A 19,716-nucleotide genomic window follows, 5' to 3' on the forward strand; every position below is an offset into this window, starting at 1 on the left:
ATCACTTCCCAAAGGCCTCAGCTTGTGACACCATACTGGGATCAAGGCTCCACCCTGACCCTTTAATTGTTAATCTAAGACATGGGAGCTAAACATCTTCAGGAGCTTGGGGAGTCAAGACCCATTCAATCCATGACACGTGAAGTTGTAAGAGCCGGAGCCAAGGTCTGCAGCCACACCCTGGGCCTTTCTGCCTTCAGGACCCAGAAGATGCGACCCCCACAACACCCCCCTTCCTGTCCCACCACCCGCCACACTCCAGATTCCCCTGGAAGGAGCTGTGCTCTCTCCACATGGCCTTTCCTGGCCCTGGGCCACTCCTACCCACTCCTTAGTTCTAGTGTTTATTTTTCAACCTCTAGCATATACCTAGAATGACTCTTAAAGAAAGCAAAATTATTCAATGTACTTCAGTGAGGGGCCTCTGTGTGGGTTCTCCTACAGTACCACAGCTGTTGAAATGGCCTAAGGTAAAGGTGCTGGTACACACACACACACACACACACAGAAGTGTGTGTGGCATAGATAGGACTTAAACGCAAGATTGCCACCACCATTGAGAATGTTCGAAACAACCAAAACCAACCTACCTTGCTGGCCACCACCAGCTGCACCCTTCCGGTGGCCGAGCGCAGAATGGCCACGGCTTCCTCGTGGGACAGCCCAATCAGGAGGTGACCATTGATCACCAGCAGCTCATCTCCTAAGGACAGTCTGCCATCCCTGAGGAAATGGAGATGGGGAGAAATCCCTGGTCAAGACGTGCTGGGCCCAGGAAGGGGACATTTGCTTGGAATCGGGGGCAGTTGTGAGAAGAGACAGTTAAAACTGAGGCAGCAGGGGCAAGCTGGCAGAACTGGAGAGGGCACAGCTGTGCCTCTGTGCTCAGACTCCCACTCCAGCAGTTAGCACCAGAGCCAGGGTCAAGGTCGTTGCAATTCCTATCCAGGTGGGGATGGGGACAGAAGAATCAGACTCCAAGGTTTTAGGGAATTCTATTCATCTTTTTCTTAATCCCACCTGTCATCTTGCCCCTATCAACACAGAGCTGTTCCTTTGCCCCCAAAGAACCAAAGGATCTACGCCCACCAGTGGGCTCTTCCTAAACCACTCATCCGTCTCTCCCAGATGACATTATTATTACCAGACACTGCTACACATGTCTATAACCCCTTACCCCTGCCCAGATTTGCCACACCTTGAGGGTCAAGGTCACTGGGCACCTTCTTCATTCTTGGACCTCCACAGCCAAGCTTTATATACAGAGGAGGAATAACCAATCAGTCAATCTGCCTAACATGTGGTTGTTGCAGATGTCAGACAGACCTGGGCCACAACTGTGAGGCTGCAAACATTTCCTGATTCCCTACTTTCTCTAAGTAAAATGACGGCTGACCCTGAGTTTCCTTCGTCTGGGGTGAGCAGGAAACCGAGTACCCTTCAGTCCTAGTGGGTTGACATGGATATGCAAAGATCTGACTCTCATGATCACAAAGTACCCAGAGAGAGCTAACAATGGGACAGGGAATCTGCCAGAGCAGAGACGTCAGGCCTGCTGGTGCAGCTTGCCCTCTGAGGAGGTCACATCAATGCTCAGGGTGTGGCCGAGAACCCAGGGCTCCCAGCCTCACCCTGCTCTCTTCTGTCCAAATGACAGACTCTCTTGTCTTGCTTTTAGTGACACAAGCCTTGTCTGTCCTTTCGTGTGTGCTGCCTTCTGCAACTCCTCTCTGTCTCTGCCTCCTTCCTCATCTTATCCATGAACGTAACAGAAGTCAGGAAGCACCAGAGACTTCTCACACCATCTGTTTCACGCCATTCACAGCCTCTGAGGCAGAGAAATGCAAAGTCCCACCCAGATGCTTGAAATGGTGAGGGAAGGGGAAAGGGGAGGAACACACTGAAGCCTCCAAGAGGTATGTGGGTCATTCCAGAGACATTTCTTTTGGGAGGAGGGGGATTTGCGCGTAAAGACTGTGTGTCCCCGGGTTTGCTCATCCACATCATCATCAAGAACATCCCCGCTGCTTTTCCTACTTTCTTCTTTAGTTTCAGTTCTCTCATCTCTGGCTATTAACGACAGTGCCCGCTTCTGAACCACACGCTCCAGAGGCACAGACACCAACTCACACTCTGGGTTAAGAATGAAAAGCAAATGCCGAGGCCCACAGCAAGTGGCTGGCATGGGCACAGACAAGAATAGTTCTGCAGAAGCTCAGCTCTGGGCACAGGAACTTGCTCATTGCCAACTTGCCAAAGGCATGTTAGACCTCAAGCCCTAGGGTTAGATGGGTACCTGGTGGAAGCTCCGTAAGGCATATATCCTTTGGGAAGTTCAAAAGAGTTTTCTGAGAAAAATCCATCTGAATGCTGAATGCTTGGGACTACTGCTGCCCATATAACTGACAATCGCAATTACTCCTTAATTGTTAGCAACACTTTGCTGATTTTTCTTGGCGTTGCCTTTTGCAGGCTAAATATGTCCTTTAAGGACATCTCACAAGATTGGTGAACTGCATTCACCTACATACACACACATACCTGCTGTGTAAGTGTGGGCATACAACATGTATATACACCCAACCACACCTGGCAGTCTGTGGACACAGTATATCTACAGAAGCAACCAGTTGGCACATCAAGGCCATGGCTGCTCTCAGGAGCTAGCTACACTGCTCACACTCAAAATGAACATATTTTTGAGTGTCTTCCAACAAAACACTATCCATGCTGCTGGTCATGTTTAGGTTATAAGATACATTTTCCAGTAGGAATCATTTTCCCTGCCACATCTGCATGGCAGGACCCGTGTTAAGTGTGCATGTGAGATCCTGGTAGACTGACATAAAAAGACACACCCAGGGAGCTTGGGGTCACACTGGACAACCAATTGCTTTTGTGGCCATGCAAGCCATCACGGTTCACAGCGATGGCACCAGTGTCCCTACAGATGAGACACATCTGCTTGAACGTGCAACAACTGGAAGGAAATCCCTACTCTCCCTCCGGGTTGGGAAGACCCCGCAGCACCCCCTCCCCACCGCCTCCACCCTGCTGTCAGCCAGCTCCTGTGCCCAGAGACACACTCAGCTAGAACTGTGCATCCCTCCCACGGGCAGTACGATCCTAGTTTACTGTAATGAGCAGGACCAAGAGCTGAGGGGGAAGGGAAGTGGGCGGCAGAGAGATGGGGAGAGATTTCTAGTCACCTGTGAGCGGCACCTCCTTCCTTCACTTGGGTGACAACGATAGCGTGAGGTGAGCGCTTTGATCCTCGGCCTCCACTAACCTGAATTCCCAGCCCGTCGGAGTCTTTGAGCAGCTCCATCTTCCATATCCGGCCAACTTCCTCCTTGGAAGAAAAAGCGAGCACACCGTGAAGGATTTGGTCAGACACACGGCCCTGATGTGGGGGGCGGGCTAGCTGTGGCGGCAGCCCCAAAGCCGTCGTCTGTTGGCCTGTATCTCCACTAGTGTGGGTTGGACCACGGCCTCGGGCTGGCCGAACTGTCTGAGACGATGAGAATACTTCCACAGCTGTGCCAGCTGACCCACGTGCCGTGATGCCTGGGATAGGACCAGGGGCAGCCGAGGAACTGCACTGAGACCTGAGACGGGACAGGCTAGCAGGCTGGATGACTGGATTTCCCGAGCAGGGGCCTGGCGGGTGGCACTTCTGCCTGACACCCCATGCTAGCGTGTATGTAAGCGGGAGCAGGAGCTGTGTTCTATTCTCTTCTGCACAGTTACTCAGTAATGGAGGAGGACGTTGGGAGTCTTGGTATCCAGGGACTTTCATGAGTCCAAACCCAATCCTGCCATTCAGAACTTACAGAAGTTACTTAATGCCTAAAAATCCCAGTTTCCTTACTTTTAAAGTAGGGAAAATTAGAAAATTATGCACATTCCAAAACTTAAATGAGATACTTATGGAATCAGGCAGTGGCACAATGAATGTGGTTAAATAACCACATGTTAATTAGGTATTCACAGATATGTGCAAGGGTGTTACAAACATACCACACTCAACCTCAAACTTCCTTAAAATTTATAAATGAGATATCTGGCTAAAAAAAGATCAGAACAAAAAAAAAGCAATGGATTTTATATTTACTGCTCCAGACATTAAGACAAAAAATCAAACCCTACTTCAAGCCTTGAAAAACCTAGCCTTTTAAACAAGCTAATAGATGTGTGACTGCTCATAGTTTGCTGGCTTTGATTCATTCTTAACTCCCTCTATCACTCCACAGACACAAAGATGGACTCACAGAAAAATAATAAGGCTCCTTCAGACTCTAGGCTGCTGAGAGAAGTGAAAGCAAAACCTTCTGAAGCGATTTATTTTGGGGTGCTGGACCCCATGGTTCTTAGCCCTAGTTACATGGACACAATTCACAATTCATTCCTCTACTGGGAGAACGGGAACCAGCTGCTGCTTCTGCCCCTCCTGGAGGGCTGACGGACTTGCCAATGCCCAGGATGGACAAAGTCATCATGTCCCTAGTAGCAGGCAATCTGCACACTGAAGCTGCTTGTGAAGGCAGAAGAATGTGAAGCATTCAGAAAATCTAAGCCACACACACACAGAAACAAAGATGACTTCTTACGCAATGGGAAGAAAACCAGATGTGGAGCCGTCACCCATACGCAGTGTTAGGAATGTCTGGGGCAGTGACACCCAGACAGAGACCTGGTAGATACTATACTTTTTCTAGAACTGTGCAGCTTGATGGAGCCTCATTATTAAAGCCACACATAGTGATGCCAACTGTCTTCTCTGTCCGTGGACCACAAACAAAGCCCGTCTGGCCAAATGTAACTTCAGAAGTCACTGGCTTACCACAGTAGTTCATGAACTTGTCAACGAGCCCTATTTCATCTGATCATCTCACTTTGGACTCTGCGGGTTTTGGTTTACTGCCTTTGACCTCTGGAACACCTTCCTCTTCCCCATTCAGAAACATCCTCCCCAGTTCTCCAAGTCTCTTTGGCTCCTCTGCTTCCAAAAACACATTCTTGGCAGTTGGTGAGACAACCAAGAGGGTAACTTCCACCGCTGCTAATATACGAGACACTGTGGCCTGGTGGGTACCATGGAAAAGAATGTTTTGGGATGTATTGCTTAGCTCTTGTGTGGGCTTGCTGGGCTTCCCACACCAGTAGCCCTGGGGCTGCTTCTCTGGTCCTTATCCTGCACCTGGGAAACTTAAGCAGGGCAGTGGCTGGGCTGGGTTTTTCCCATGGAAGATCTGCAGAGGTGCCTCTGGTTGAACACATAAGACCAGGCTTACCCTGTCCCAGGACTGAATGGCTGTGACCCTTTTTCCCAAGAGCAACTGAGGCCCTGGAGGGAGCCCAGCATCAAGAAAACCTATCTGGCTTCAGGTTAAATTAGTGAAAATTTATCTAATCCCATTATAAGTTCACACCACCATTCTTTCTGTTTCCTTTTTTGTTGACATTTTGTTTGTTAAACAGAGCAGTTAAGTATGACTCATGAAGGGTGTGACAATACTAGGTACTTCCTCGTTTTAAATTGCATTTAGAAATGAAACTTGTAGGGCCAGCATGTTGGTTCAACTGGCTAAGCCTCCACTGCCAAGCCAGTTTGTGTCCCGGATGCTCCACTTCCCATCCAGCTCCCGGATTATAGCCTGAGAAAGCAGCAGAGGATGACCCAAAGCCTTGGAACCCTGGACCCATGTGGGAGACCTGGAAGAAGCTCCTAGCTCCTAGCTTCAGATTAGCTCAGTTCTGGCTGTGGCAGCAACTTGGGGAGTGAACCAGCATATGGAAGATATTTGTCTCTCCTTCTCTCTGTAAATCTGCCTTTCCAATAAAAAAGATTAAATATTTTTAAAAAGAAATGGGACTTGTGACAAGAAATATGCAAATCTGTGTTCAAGCGTATAATGGCCAAGTGTATATACTCTGATAGCTTGAGTTGAGAACACCTACTACCTATTTCACACTCCTCTCCCAGCCCAACACACACAGGCTAGTAAAAAGGAACCAGGAATCACACAGTTGCAGGGTCACTTGCAATATCAACATTCCATATCAGAGCTCCATTCCTTGTCCTGGCTGCTCTACATCTGATCTATTCCCTGCTCCCTGCCTGGGAGAGTTGCTGGTCATATCCCAAGTAGTTAGGACCCTGCCACGCATAGGAGAGATGCAGATGGCATTCTTAGCTCCTGTATGCAGCCTGGCCCAGCCACAACCATTGTGGCCATTTAGTAAACAAGCCAGCAGATGGAAGAGCTCTCTCTCTGTGCCACTCTTCCTTTCCAATAAGTGAACTTCAAAACAAATCTAATAAAAATGACTTCAGGGTTGGAAATGACTAGTCTGCCATATGGTACTGGTCAAGAAACACTTCTTCAATGTTACTCATTAGCACAGTTCCCCCGCCCCACACACCCTAGAATTGAAAGTAGAAGCTATAAGAACAGTGTTCAAAGAAATGAATGGACATTTTCTTGCCTTAGAGTTTCTTGGTCATGTAATGTAGGAGTTCAGAGGAGTATAAAGATGTCATAGGCAGCAAAAGGCAAATGTTATGTTTTAATTCTATGATTTTGAGCCCTAAATTTAGCTGGCAATGGATAAAGCAAAGTTAGAAACAAAACCAGGGAATAAAGTTTACTAGGCCAAAGCTGGTGCTGGTTAAATGCCACGAGCCTAACTTAAATACAGCAATTTTAAGTGCAACTCCAATTGCCTCCTTCCAGTCACACGTGGGTACTTGGCACACATCTCAGAATGGTTAAACCAGAACTCTGTCCTCCCACTCCTGACTTTGCCACCTTACTGGATCAGCACTGCCATCTACTTAAGCTAAGGTGACACACAACTAAAGTCCAGGGGTTATCTTTGAGTCCCTCCTCTATTTTACCTCCTACACCTGAACAACACCTGCAGGCTGCTTGCTCAATGGACCTCACGTCTAGTGACTGCCTACCCCCCTACATCCTACTCCCCTACGCATGCCATAATTATCAAAGCTTCCAGTATCTGTGGCTTGAGTGACAACTCAATATGGCCTCCTTTTTTATTTGTTACCACCTACAGTCCATTATTCTTTATCAAGCATTCTATAATCATCAGTGTGTGTGTGTGTAGGCTGATGTGGGTGATGGACTAAGTTGGACCCCATACTGGCTAGCACACACAGGAGTTAGGTCTGCAGTCACCTCAGGTGTGGTTTCTTTGGAGTCCCCCGAGCCCCCACAACTGAACCACTAGACTCAGAACTCCAACCACAGGGAGAATCACATGGTCTGTGGTCTGATTGTGGAACACATGAACTGGGCCTTCTCAGATGCTTAAAACGCTGCAGTGGACGGCATGCCCAGATGTATGTGGGGGATATGGCAGTCCATTGGGGCTTGCAGGGGACACCTAGCACCACAGCAGAGGAAAGAGGGCACAACAAATTGCACAACTCTCTCAGACAAGCATTGACAGCAAGTGTTTGGGTGAGTGGAGACTCAAAGTTGGACTATGTCAAATAATGGACCCTGGAAGGATCTCCTCATCCTTTGATCAACACAATCAACAGTATTTCAGAATTATCAAAACCACTTGAGCAGTGTTCTCAGAGCATGCTCCACACTGGGGACTCTGGGATGACATTGGGTGGCTGTTCCTCATCTTTAGATACTGATGTGGTTAAGATGCTAGATTTAGCTTCTCCTTTTCTCTTCTCTTTCCCCCTTTCCCCAAAGATGCGAAGAAAAAGAAAATTGGAAATAAATTGCCTCATCCACTTTCCCCTTTTTCTTGACCCTTCTCACCCTAATCAGTGACCCACATGGGCATGCATCCTTCTCAACTATGTAAACATCAAAAACAAAACACACACACACACATATATATATATATACCACATATACATGGACCCCAAACGAAGCCCGTCTGGCTATATATATATATATGAAATTGGGAAAATAAAGCACACATGATGCAGTGACTTGAAGCCCTCCAACAACTCCCTATTGAAACAGGCCTGCTACCCAACTGTGATGGCACACACGACCTCTGTGATGTACCCCTCCCACACCTACACATCATCAACCACCGTTCAGTTTCTTTGCTCCCCGTCTTGGGGCAGGTGCTTTTCTCAGTTCTTTGGGAACATTCTGCCCCCAGATTTTGCAAGGTTGCCCTTTTCTGACACTCAGTCCTCCACTGAAACGTCACCTCTGTAATGAGGTCTTCCTTCGCTGACACCCAGGATCCATATGCTTCCCACCCATGACAGAGCCAAGCGATCTTTCATTTTGCCCTGCTTTATTTCATGGGTGGTACTTGTCACTATCTGACAACCTAATTTATTCACTTCTTAAAAATTTGTTTGTGACCCCCTTAGAGGCTATAAATGTCATGCGATGGAAATCTTGTCTAACTCATTTACCAAGTTATGAGCCTAACTGTGTCTAATATACAATGACCACATTCCCTAAATAGCACTGGATTAACAAACAGCATTTCTCCACGCATCTCACCACTCTTTGGCAGCCACAGAGACTGAAGCGAAGCAGCTCACCCAAATGGGAGACCTGCCTGTTGGCCAACATTCAACAATCAAACACTGATGCAACTGCAAAGATGACTGGGCTCTGAAGGAGTCCCTGCATAGACAGATGGTTTGGGCATTTGTTTCCTTTTAAGCTGGCTTACAGGGCAATGAGATTTTGTCAGCCTGTTGAGAAAAAGCCAAACCACAAAACAGGGGATGCTGGGGACTTCTGTACTGATGTGGCCAGAGTGTCAGCCTTTCCTGTAAACCATCAACTACTGTGTGCATTCACACATGTGTCTCTTCACTGAGGCCAGCACGGGGACTGATTGACCAAAACAGGACAGTACATGAAAGCGAGCTGTTTCACCGCTTTTATGTGACCTCACTGCTGTGGGAGCCCAAATGAATTTTACAACATCTTTGTCCCAAATGTGAGAAGATGCATCATCCAACTAGAATCCCACTGCAGTAAACAAACACTGGCCCTAGTGGCAAACCTACTCTAAGTGGTTTTGCTTATCCCTCTCCTTGAGATTGATCCATAAGAAATGAAGAAATGTGCGATCATAGTGTGAAAGTTGGGAACTCCATTGTCATTAAGCCAAGATGCTCAATTCATAGGGAGAAAACAGGAGCCTACCATATGGGAGAGGCCTGCCATTGTCTGGGAGAGGTTATGATTACCTGGGGAAGAACTCAGCCACATCCACAGATGCATACAGGACAGTTGTGAATAAATGCACCTGCCTGGCATTTCTTTCTTTTTTTTAACTGAGACCATGTTTGGTTATATTCACTTTCATGATGCAGCATCTCTCTCTCTCTCTCTCTCTCTCTCTCTCTCTCTCTCACACACACACACACACACACACACACACTATACAATTTACATAAATAGAATCGCAAAAAGTATGATCTTGGGTGGCAAGGATCTTGGTGAGAAAGAAGAAATTCTTTTTTTTAAAAAAGATTTATTCATTTTATTACAGCCAGATGTACAGAGAGGAGGAGAGACAGAGAGGAAGATCTTCCGTCCGAAGATTCACTCCCCAAGTGAGCCGCAACGGGCCGATGAGCGCCGATCCGATGCCAGGAACCTCTTCCAGGTCTCCCACGCAGGTGCAGTGTCCCAATGCATTGGGCCATCTTCGACTGCTTTTCCCAGGCCACAAACAGGGAGCCGGATGGGAAGTGGAGTTGCCGGGACCAGAACCGGTGCCCATATGGGATCCCGGGGCGTCCGAGGCGAGGACCCCAGCCGCTAGGCTACTCCGCCGGGCCCAAGAAGGAATTCTGAACTCATTTCTACACTTGATCTTAGCAAAAAGGCCGAGAAGCGATGAACTCATTTCTAAAATGGTTGCCTATGTCCTAAGAGTTTCCTATGGCTTGGAGGAAGGATTCAACTTTTACATTTTTTTCATATTAAGCTTGTATCATTATGGGTTCTAATTTTGTGGAAATATGCCATTTTTAAAAAGTTGAAGCATCAGTGGGAAGGAAGTGTGTTTCTTACTGCTCTGTTGAGGAAGAACCAAATAGGAAAACAAAGACTGAAGATTTATGGTAAGGTAACTGCTTCTTGGAACAAAACCATCTATGAAAAAGTATCTGACAAGTAAAAATGGTCTGAATGATCCTTGAAAGCCTTTTGTGTAATTTGTTAAGTTTTTGTAGTTATATTAAATCATCAATAAAACCAAAATGGTACAACACTGAATTGTTTAATCTACTGTTTTTCAAGGAGAAAGGAATTTTTTCTTCGTAAGATTTTAAGAGGCAAATAAATTCTTTTTCCTGGAAATTCTATTTTAGGACGACCTTGGTCTCAACTATCCTAGAGAAAAAGAAAAATCCATTCTAGTTCCAGAACCTAAGCAACCTCAGGCTCCATGTTGAGATCACTAGGATATGGTGAGGCTGTGAAACTGCTTCTTGTCACCTCTCAACCTGGCCAGATGCACCTGACAAGGAGATTTCTGGGCAGAAAAAGGTGCCTGGGGCTCGGTGCCATGGCCTAACGACAAAAGTCCTCACCTTGCATGCACTGGTATCCCATAGAGATGCCACTTCTTTTCTCAGCAGCCCCGCTTCCCATCCAGCTCCCTGTTTGTAGCCTGGGAAAGCAGTCAAGGATGGCCCAAAAGCCTTGGGACCCTACACCCATGTGGGAGGCCCCAAAGAAGCTCCTGGATCCTGGTTTCGGATTGGCTCAGCTCTGGCCATTGTGGTCACTTGAAGAGTGAATCAGCAGACGGAAGATCTTCCTCTCTGTCTCTCCCCCTCTCTGTATATGACTTTCCAATAAAAATAAATAAATCTTAAAAAAGAAAAGAAAAAGGTGCCTAGACATTTGTGCCAGAGATGGGGTGTGGCACAATCCGACCACCCAAGACCAAAATCAAGACCCAGGGCCAAAGTGGATTATGTACTGGTGAGAAAAGCTCAAATCCTCAACGGTCCGTCCTTCGCACAGACATCAGCTTATGGTAGAAAATCTTGCAAAGGCAACAGGTCAGGTTTCTTTGTTCCTGACTTTTTCGTTTGTAGCACAGTTTTCCAGTGATTTAGCCCTTATCAACCTCTCAGTTTTGGGGCTAAGAGCAAGTACCGATGGCTTAGCACAGGAATTCCTTTTTTATGTGACTGCTCCGAATGAGCAGACAATAGGTGCTCCCTGTAAGTTGTATTTTCCTTTTAAAGTCATTCCAACTAATTTTTACTCTGTCTCGGTCCACATAAAGCCTGTTCTTGGGACTGTGTGTTAGATTCACCCTCTTTTGCTGCCTTAAGCCTTCAAATTGTTGAGGCAACAAACACTTCTTGCCTTATTTTTCTTTTTTATATATCATTGTTTATTTACAGTCTAATCCTATGGGGGAAAAGTCATATGACAATATATTATTCACTGCCCAGGACCACATTATTACAGTTTTTATAATATCAAAATAAATTTTTGTGTGTGAAGGAATGTTCCATGAGAACTCTCTTTGCCTTAATTGGTGGGGGTAGGGTTAAGAAAGTGGTGGAAAGCATTTACAGAACATCACTTCTTTCCTTCTGACAGCTTCATGCATTCCAACAATACATGGTGCCTCCTCTGAAAATCAAATGAGGAACATGTGCCCCGAGGGAAGGACTACAATCTATCATACAGATGGTCCATCACTGGAAAAATATATATGGAGTAGTCTTTGTAGAAATTATAGTCATTCCCAGTAAGCAAAGGTGAACTTGATACTTCTATTCCCATTTTCCACTGTTTTTTAAAAACTCCCTAGAGTCCTTCTTTTCTTAAGTTCAGCAAGTAACCAACTGGTACCCACCTAGGAAGCAACTATGTCATCAAGAACCCAGAGGAAAATCAGCCAAGAGGATCCTTGGAATGAAAACATTTGCCTTACTTTGGGTCCCCACCCTCTCTCGTAATGACCATCAGGATCCCTCCAGAAACCCCTCAAAACAAACAAACAAATAAACAAACAAACAAAAAAGCTAGGATAGAACAGCAAGGAAAGCTTAGAAACAGACAGGAAATGGTCAGCGGGGATGCACTTATAACTCACTGGGTGGGACACAAAGATTAGTTACTCCTCACTGGGGTACTGAAGATTTCTCTGCACACCCCTCCTAACACTATTCACCTAAACTGTTGACATATGTCTTGTTAGAGTTATAGAGTTAGACTACCCAAAAAACAGCCAGGTTCAGCAAAATCATACTTCAATGCTATAAACTGCTAAATACTAAAATGAAAATAGATATGAGACAGCTGAATAGTAATCTATAGCCATTTTAAGGTGTATAGAACCCGGTTGCACATTAACTAATAATTGAAATGTCAATGTAGAAGTCATAGGATGTGGTTCAGAACTTGCATTCTTTTTTTTTTCTCTTTTAACATACTGGTTACTCAATACCATGTTGACTAATTCCGTAACGTTATAAATTGTTACTGATGTAATGTCAGGGCTTTTACTCTGCCGGCTCTACCTTCAGACCAGAGATAGTCTCCCCAAGAAACCGTTGAACTTATCTGGACAGTAAGATGGTTGACTTTATGCTTGGTAGATGCTTCCAATGAAAGAATCTCAACTGAATTTGAACTGTGGTAACGCAACGAGGTGGAGGAATCCACCATGGTGGGGGGTTGGGAAGGGGAGAGGGGAATGCTAGTGCCTATAAAACTGTCACATAATGCAATGTAATCAATTAAAAAAAAAGATAAAAAAGAAAACATTTACCTTTTAAGAAATCTTACTTAAATGAGAAAATGTTAGTTATGATGGGCAAGGGACACAGTCACCTGTTCCCATCCAAAAATGTACCACATCTGCTTTGTCTTTAATAAGACCAACCTTGACCACCACTGCTGGACAGCACAGTAGCAGGGACTTGTGTGAAGCTTCCAAACTCCACAGGAATTCACCAAGGTAATCACACAAGTCCGTGAAAATGTCATTGGTTTTCAACTGTTCCAGATAAAAGCAGATGCTTCCTGCTGCATCAGGCCATAGTGACAGCAGTGATAATTCATGGTAGAGATCAAGTACTTTTTTTGGACCTCACAGGACTTAAATTTTACCACCAAAGACCTGAACTTGCCAATGTGATCACTTGACCAGCTCTTTGTTTAAATAGGATGAAACGACTTTTTTTGTTATTGTTGTGTGCTCCGATGATTTATCTTGAAGTTGTTGGCTTCTAAACACAAAGTCACCTCAGATATGTTTTTTAACCTTAAAAGCAACCTCAACACTATTTCTTTTAACATTCAGATTTTACCATCAAACCAAAACTTACCCGTGCCAGGCAGTCATTCGATTGGAAGTCTGTCTTTCCAGCTTTAGAGAAACGTCGTTTGTCATTGCCCGTGGCCAGAGGAATTTTATTCTCTGTCCCTCTGTCCACTTCTGACCTCTCTAGATGGGGTCCAGCCACCTCCTTGAGAGAGTCTGGCCCATTTTCTAGCTCAAAGGCATGACCATTTCCAAGTGCAGGGTCCGGGCCATTCTCTAGCTCCAAGCTAGGGTCGTTGGTGGACTCACAGCCAACACCACTCTTGGATTCTTCAGGGGTCTTGCTGGTGGGTGGCCTTGAAATTACCCCAAACTTTCTTGTTCTTTTTCCCTTCTTTGCTGTTCGGTCACCCAGTTCCAAGATAGGTGTGTCTCCTGGTTCAGAGCTATTGCTACTGGCGCCATTGTAAGTAGGGTGGGCTTTGTGCTTGAAGCGCCGAAGCATGATCAGGTAGATGAAGCCGCCATTCCAGCACTGCTCAGCCAGGTAACTGTAACACACAGAGAGGCGCTGGTTAGAGCTCCACATGCCCTTCTGAACCCCATCATGGACAGATGCAGTCAGTGGCTAGCACAGGACAATATACCTCAAGAGCTGGCTGGCAGATGAAGGTACCCAACTCTTAGAGAAACTCAACACTCCAGTTCTTCTTTGAATATCTAGAGTTGTTGGTGCTACAAGTTATCCCAAAACTCCATAACCAAGGTATCACTGATATAAGTGTCCTGGGATTAGGAAGTAGGGGAGGATTTTAACTCAACAAACCACTAAAAAGCAAAATTTTCTGCTCCATTAACAATTTCATCTGGTTGTGGTAGACTCTGATCTGTCTGGTCCCGATGGAATAATATCACAAGTCCACAGGGTCAAAGAAGGATTAAAGTATCAGAGGAAATGAGAAGCCTCACTCCTAAGATCAAGAAAATCAAGCGCACAGCAAGAGATCCCTCTGTCCCACAGTGAAGAAGATACTTGGTGGGGCTGGGGAGTGTTGCTGGCTGGTGTTAAGATGTGACTGACTCAGTAAGCACTGGGAACCACAAGTCACACTGAATGTGTATCAAGTGTATTTCTTGGAAATGGGCCTATGGGAGCTGTTTATAGCACAGACAGTATCATTTCCAGGCTGGGGACCACATTAGAAGTAGTTCTGACAAAGTACAACAAGTATAGCCACAGAGAACCAGAACAAAGTGCAACATTTGGGAACTGTGTCAACCAGGAACAATTGAGGAGTTGGTGACACAGAGTGCAGAAGGGTTAGTTACTTTTCCATATAAAGGGCAGACAAAGTTCACAGAAAATGGAATTAAAAGGTAAGTTTATTTTGCTAGAAAAAAAAAAAAAAGAATCCATGCAGCTTTTCCATAATACACATTTGCAGGAACAAGACTCCTTGCATTTGAGGTTTTGAAAAATATTGAGAAGCAGGAAATGATATAAATGAGATAATAATGCATATAATGTGTGCAGACCATAATTATTCCAGATCCTAAAGAATAACAAGGAAATGGAACATGAAATTCACTGAATAAGCAGCAACATTCAGAACCAGGTCATTAAAGCTCCAGCAAAGAAAATACTTGCTTAACATCAGGGAGCCTGGTTGGGCCACCGTGCCACCCAAGATAAAGGGGCACAACTCTCTGATGAACCCGAGAAATTGCCATCCCCCACCCAGCCCAGGAATCTTGCCACATCTTACACATTATAGCCTCCCAAGCAAATAGTGTCAACAACTTGGTTCCTCACAAATCAGACCTGCTTCTGACCGGTCTTCAAACGCCCACAAAAGGAAGGCTTGAGGCTGTACCGCCTACATCTCTTCTAAGTGACAAACAGACAATCTTTCCAGGCATATTAAACCAGCTGCTCTCCCTCTGGGTGCAAGACTGCCCATAAAGAAAGGAAGGCTGCAGATAAACAGGCATTTAGGATACCCCTCTGTGATCTTGTCACCAGGGAAGTCAGCCCCAAAGAGGATATGGGAAAGGACCCAGGTCATCAAAGCCGGCCTCATTGCTCACAATGAACCTTTGTTCAGGCAGCAAGAAGGTAGAGGGTTGATGAGCTGGGTTGGAAATGCGCTGGGCCAGTGGTTTATGTCCCCATACCCGATGAGCAGGCTAATGCAACATCAGTGCCTGCCTGACAAAAGGAGAGAGTAAATCTGAATTTACCCACAGAGTAAACTGAACAAGAGAGAACGGTACTCAAATACCAACCAATCTACTAAAAATGTTCTTTGTTCTGGTTCCTGGTGACCTCATACACAGAAACAAGTAGGTAAGAGACAGGAATAGGCCTCAGGGCCTTCTGTGAAGTAGCCTGGGATGAAGAGGTGCGGAGCCCATCCACTGATGTCTAGAAAACAAACAATAGCCCTGCTTCCCAGTGACATTTTCCTAGAATGTTTCATTTCTTTGAAATGTGGGGCTTTTCCCCCCTATATTGCAAAACAAAACAAAACAACCTTTTTGAAAGGAAAAAGCCCTCTAAATAGGTTAGGCAGGTTGTAAAATACATATTTTCTCAGGTGTTATGGCAAACATTCTAAAGCAGTAAAAGAGATTTTACTGATGGAGATTTGGATACCCAAGTAGACATCCTGGCTTTACCAACCACATTATAACACTGGCTTCAAGTCTCCTCTTTAAATAATCCTCAAGCCTGCCCTTGACTCTCCTCACTGATGGAGTTAGGTGTTACAATGGAGTATCTCTAAGTCGTTTTCCTGTCCTCATCATTGTGGATTATTCGTTTCCTAGGAAGAGTTGTGGGGCTAGGAGGAGCAAAGCATCCCAACAATAGTAAGCCAATGCCAAGAATAAAACATAAACCTGGAAAAGTAGTAGAAACATTTACTTCATGTCCAGCTTGTCCCAGGCCTCCGGGACCTTTACCATCTGGCTGGGAAAGATTTAACTGACAGAGTCCTTCATGTAAAATTATTTTCTGAGAATCTACCTTGCACACTAAAACTCTGAACAACTTAATGGAGACCTTTTCCAGAGCCACAAAGGTTAGCCTATGGACTTGGAAGACAATATCTTAAGTATCTTTCCTTCTGTACTCTTGCAGAAGCTCCAAGAACTTAGGAAGGCACCTGTAACCGCATCAGTATCTTATTCCCACAGCGTCCACACTTGGCAAAACTACAAAGACAATAGGGTCGTTATGGTCAGTTCTGCACCATCTCCTGGCTCTCTCCTGGTTTCCTAGCAATAAATAACATCTTGGCATCTTCAAGGAACTGGATGGCAGGTTATTTTATTTCTTCCTGGACAGTGAATTTTCTAAGGTCATTCAGAAGACAAAGGACAATGAGTGAGTTATGGACCCTAGCTAGTCAGTGACAAAGAGCAGTTCCTCAGCAGGGGATAACTTTCTCTGAACTCTTGAAATGGCCATAAATACAACACCTCACATGCGTCATCCAGCTGTATTTAACCGAGTTACCCAACTTTTTGGTACCTTTCAGCTAACTCACAATAGAAGTCTTCCTCCTTTTTTCCCCCTTATTCTGTAGAATTTATGCCTAGTATTAGAATTTTTCAACTCAAAGTCTTAGCCCATTTTCTGCTGCTATCATGGGATATCTGAGATTCGGCAAATATAAAGAAAACTGATTTATTATGTCTCATGGCTCTGGATGGTGGCACGCCCAGGGTTGGGCAGCCACATCTGGCGATACCATCCTGCAGCTTCCCCTCACGGCAAAAAGTACAGGAGCAAGAATGCCAGGAGTGGACTTGCATCCTAGTGGTACCTTACTCGGTCCTGCGGGAGCAAGATCTCACAAATGAGGAAGGAATTCAGGCGTCCCTCAGGGCTCCACCCTCCCAACCCACAAGGCCCCACCTCCCGATGGTGTCCTCTGGGGTCCAAGCCTCGGACAAACTGCAGCTCAGGACTTGAGAGATGAGAGAGAACTAGAAGCCAATTCTGTGATGTACAAAGTTCGCAGGCTTCTCATTTACAGTCATCGCCTTTCCGAAGGGTCTCTACCATCTAATTATTCTTTACTTTTTCAAGAGATTTGAGATTTCCCCTGGCATGTAAAATTATTAGTTTAATTAAAAATCTATTTGCCTTGGCATTTCCAGGATGCAAGAGAGAATAACATCCTCGCAGAGCATGCTCTGGATTCAGTCTCCGGCTGAAATCTGCTGCTGTTCTTCATGTTCACCTGGCATTTTTTAAAAATGAACTTTATTTTTTAAAGATTATTTTATTTTTATTGGAAAGTCAGATATACATAGAGAAGCAGAGACAGAGAGGAAGAGCTTCCGTCTGCTGATTCACTCCCCAAGTGGCTGCAATAGCCAGAGCTGAGTCAATTCGAAGTCAGCAGCCTGGAGACTCTTCTGGGTCTCCCGTGCAAGTGAGGGTCCTAAGGATTTGGCCCGCCATCGACTGCTTTCCCAGGGCATAAGTAGGGAGCTGGATGGAAAGTGGGGGTGCTGGGATTAGAACTGTTATCTATATGGGATCCTGGTGTGTGCAAGGTGAGAACTTTAGCCATTAGGCTACAGCGCTGAGCCCTCTTGGTATTTTCTGAATGTATTCTTCCCTACTCTAAGGGATCCTGACCCAAAAGAAGCTTCAAGCAGCTCCCCTGTTCCCTGACACTCTCCTAGTTCTGGAATCTGAGCTCTCCAGGAGAAAGGGTTGATAGGTGTGACTGGCTGTTTGGAATAATGAGAGGAATAAAGAGACCTGGAGTCTGAAGAAAAAAAAAACTGGGAAATCAGATAAGAGAAGGGCAGATATACAAGGCATCAGAAGGTTCAAAAAATAAGTATTATTTATGTCCTGATGTTACTGACAGCTTGGGGTAGCTGTATAATTGTAATATGTATATGTTTTTTATCTATTTATTTGAGATAGAGAAAAAAAGGTGGTTCTTATTTGCTAGTCCCACCCCCAGATGCCCACAGTGGACAGGGCTAGTCTGGGACCAAATTCTGGGAGCCAGAAACTCGATTCACGTCTCCTGCATGGTTGTCAGGAACTGAAATACCTGAGCGGCCCACTGTTCCCCAGGGTCTGCACAAGCAGGAAGCTGAACTCAGGTGCCAGAGCTGGGAATGGGACTTGGGCACTCCATGGGGTGTGGGGATGATAAGCTAGGGAAATGTGTGCTCCCTCATCCTGATATCTTGGTGGTTTCACCAAAACCCTTAAATGAAATAGTCTGCAGGTGCCTCTGGGGATCAGTACACGCCACAGTGGTGTGTTAAACTGAACCATGGATGTAGTTGTGTGGGTAATTCAGAGGAACTTGGGCTGCTGCCACTAGGTACTGGTCATGAAAATGAAACACAGAGCACACCTGACCCAAGTGGGAAACTCAGACATGTCACTGAAGCAACTATTCCTACTTCATCCAAGCACTTCAGTTCCCCAGGAAAACCAACCAGAGAACAAACAGAATCCAAATAAGTTGTTGAGGACAAGTTATAATGATGGGGTGTGAGTTTTATAGAACAAGACTACCTACTAATAGCCACCCTAACACACAGGACAAGTGGACATCAGTTGTTCGTGCCTACAATTTTCTCTCACCTATGAAGTGTCATCCTTTGAAAACCTGCTAAGCCTAATTATGCGGAGGCTGTAAACGCACAGGTTCCCAGAGGACAACAGGGTGAGAGAAGGTGTTTCAGCACCCAGAGACCAACTCCCACAGGGAAGTCTCAGCTTGGAATGGCAAGGAGGCAAGTTTAGGCAGCTCCAGGAAGGAGAGGGACGTAGCCCAGGGCCTTGTTCCTCACCCTTGTCTGACATGCAGGTGCCATGTGGTTCCCTTTGGGGGACTGGAATGGTTGGATGTCTTGGCACCATCTGCGCTGGTCACAGTGACTGCTTTTGATGGTATGCTCCTGGGCTCTTTCCTGAAGATAAATCCATCTATTTCTTTACTTGCACAGAAGGGGAAGAAGTTAGTCCTGACCAGAGAAGCAGGAGGGAGTTCCAGCACCAAGCAGTCTTTAAAAGTTTACCTGAGCCTAGGCTTATCATAGATGAAAGGAGAATGGTGTAATCTGACTGCAGGGTGGAGGAGCTGCCAGAAACTAATTATGACTTCTCACCTCTTCCATTCAGCACAAACAGCTGGAGCTCAGCCATTGTTCCCTTATCTGGAATCTAGAGTAAGGAGAATAAACATCTGAATATAACACTTTTATTATAAAGAATGTGGGTTTAATTATTTTTTTTCTCGTAAAATTTACCCTGGGGAGCCCTCATTGACAGTAAAGAACCAAGCTACATTATTTTTGCAAGATTTTTTTTTCTGACCTGTGACACAATAGTGATCACTGAATCTCAACTCCAATGATCAGCCATCAAAATTTGTTACAGCACCAGCTCTTAGCAATGAT

The 19,716-nt window shown here is 45.4% G+C and overlaps 1 protein-coding gene across 1 annotated transcript in view; it reads right to left on the bottom strand.

The window, feature by feature from the left end:
• PDZD2 (PDZ domain containing 2) overlaps positions 1-19,716 on the bottom strand; it is a 329,172-nt gene that overhangs the window by 77,834 nt on the left and 231,622 nt on the right. Inside the window, exons 3-5 of the mRNA XM_058680001.1 lie at positions 13,334-13,820; positions 3,210-3,352; positions 591-723 (exon numbers count right to left, since the gene is read on the bottom strand). Of these exons, the coding sequence (XP_058535984.1) occupies positions 591-723; positions 3,210-3,352; positions 13,334-13,820 (763 nt within the window). The remainder of the gene's footprint in view (positions 1-590; positions 724-3,209; positions 3,353-13,333; positions 13,821-19,716) is intronic.

The sequence above is a fragment of the Ochotona princeps genome, chromosome 23 (genome assembly GCF_030435755.1).
Source record: "Ochotona princeps isolate mOchPri1 chromosome 23, mOchPri1.hap1, whole genome shotgun sequence".
NCBI lineage: Eukaryota > Metazoa > Chordata > Mammalia > Lagomorpha > Ochotonidae > Ochotona > Ochotona princeps.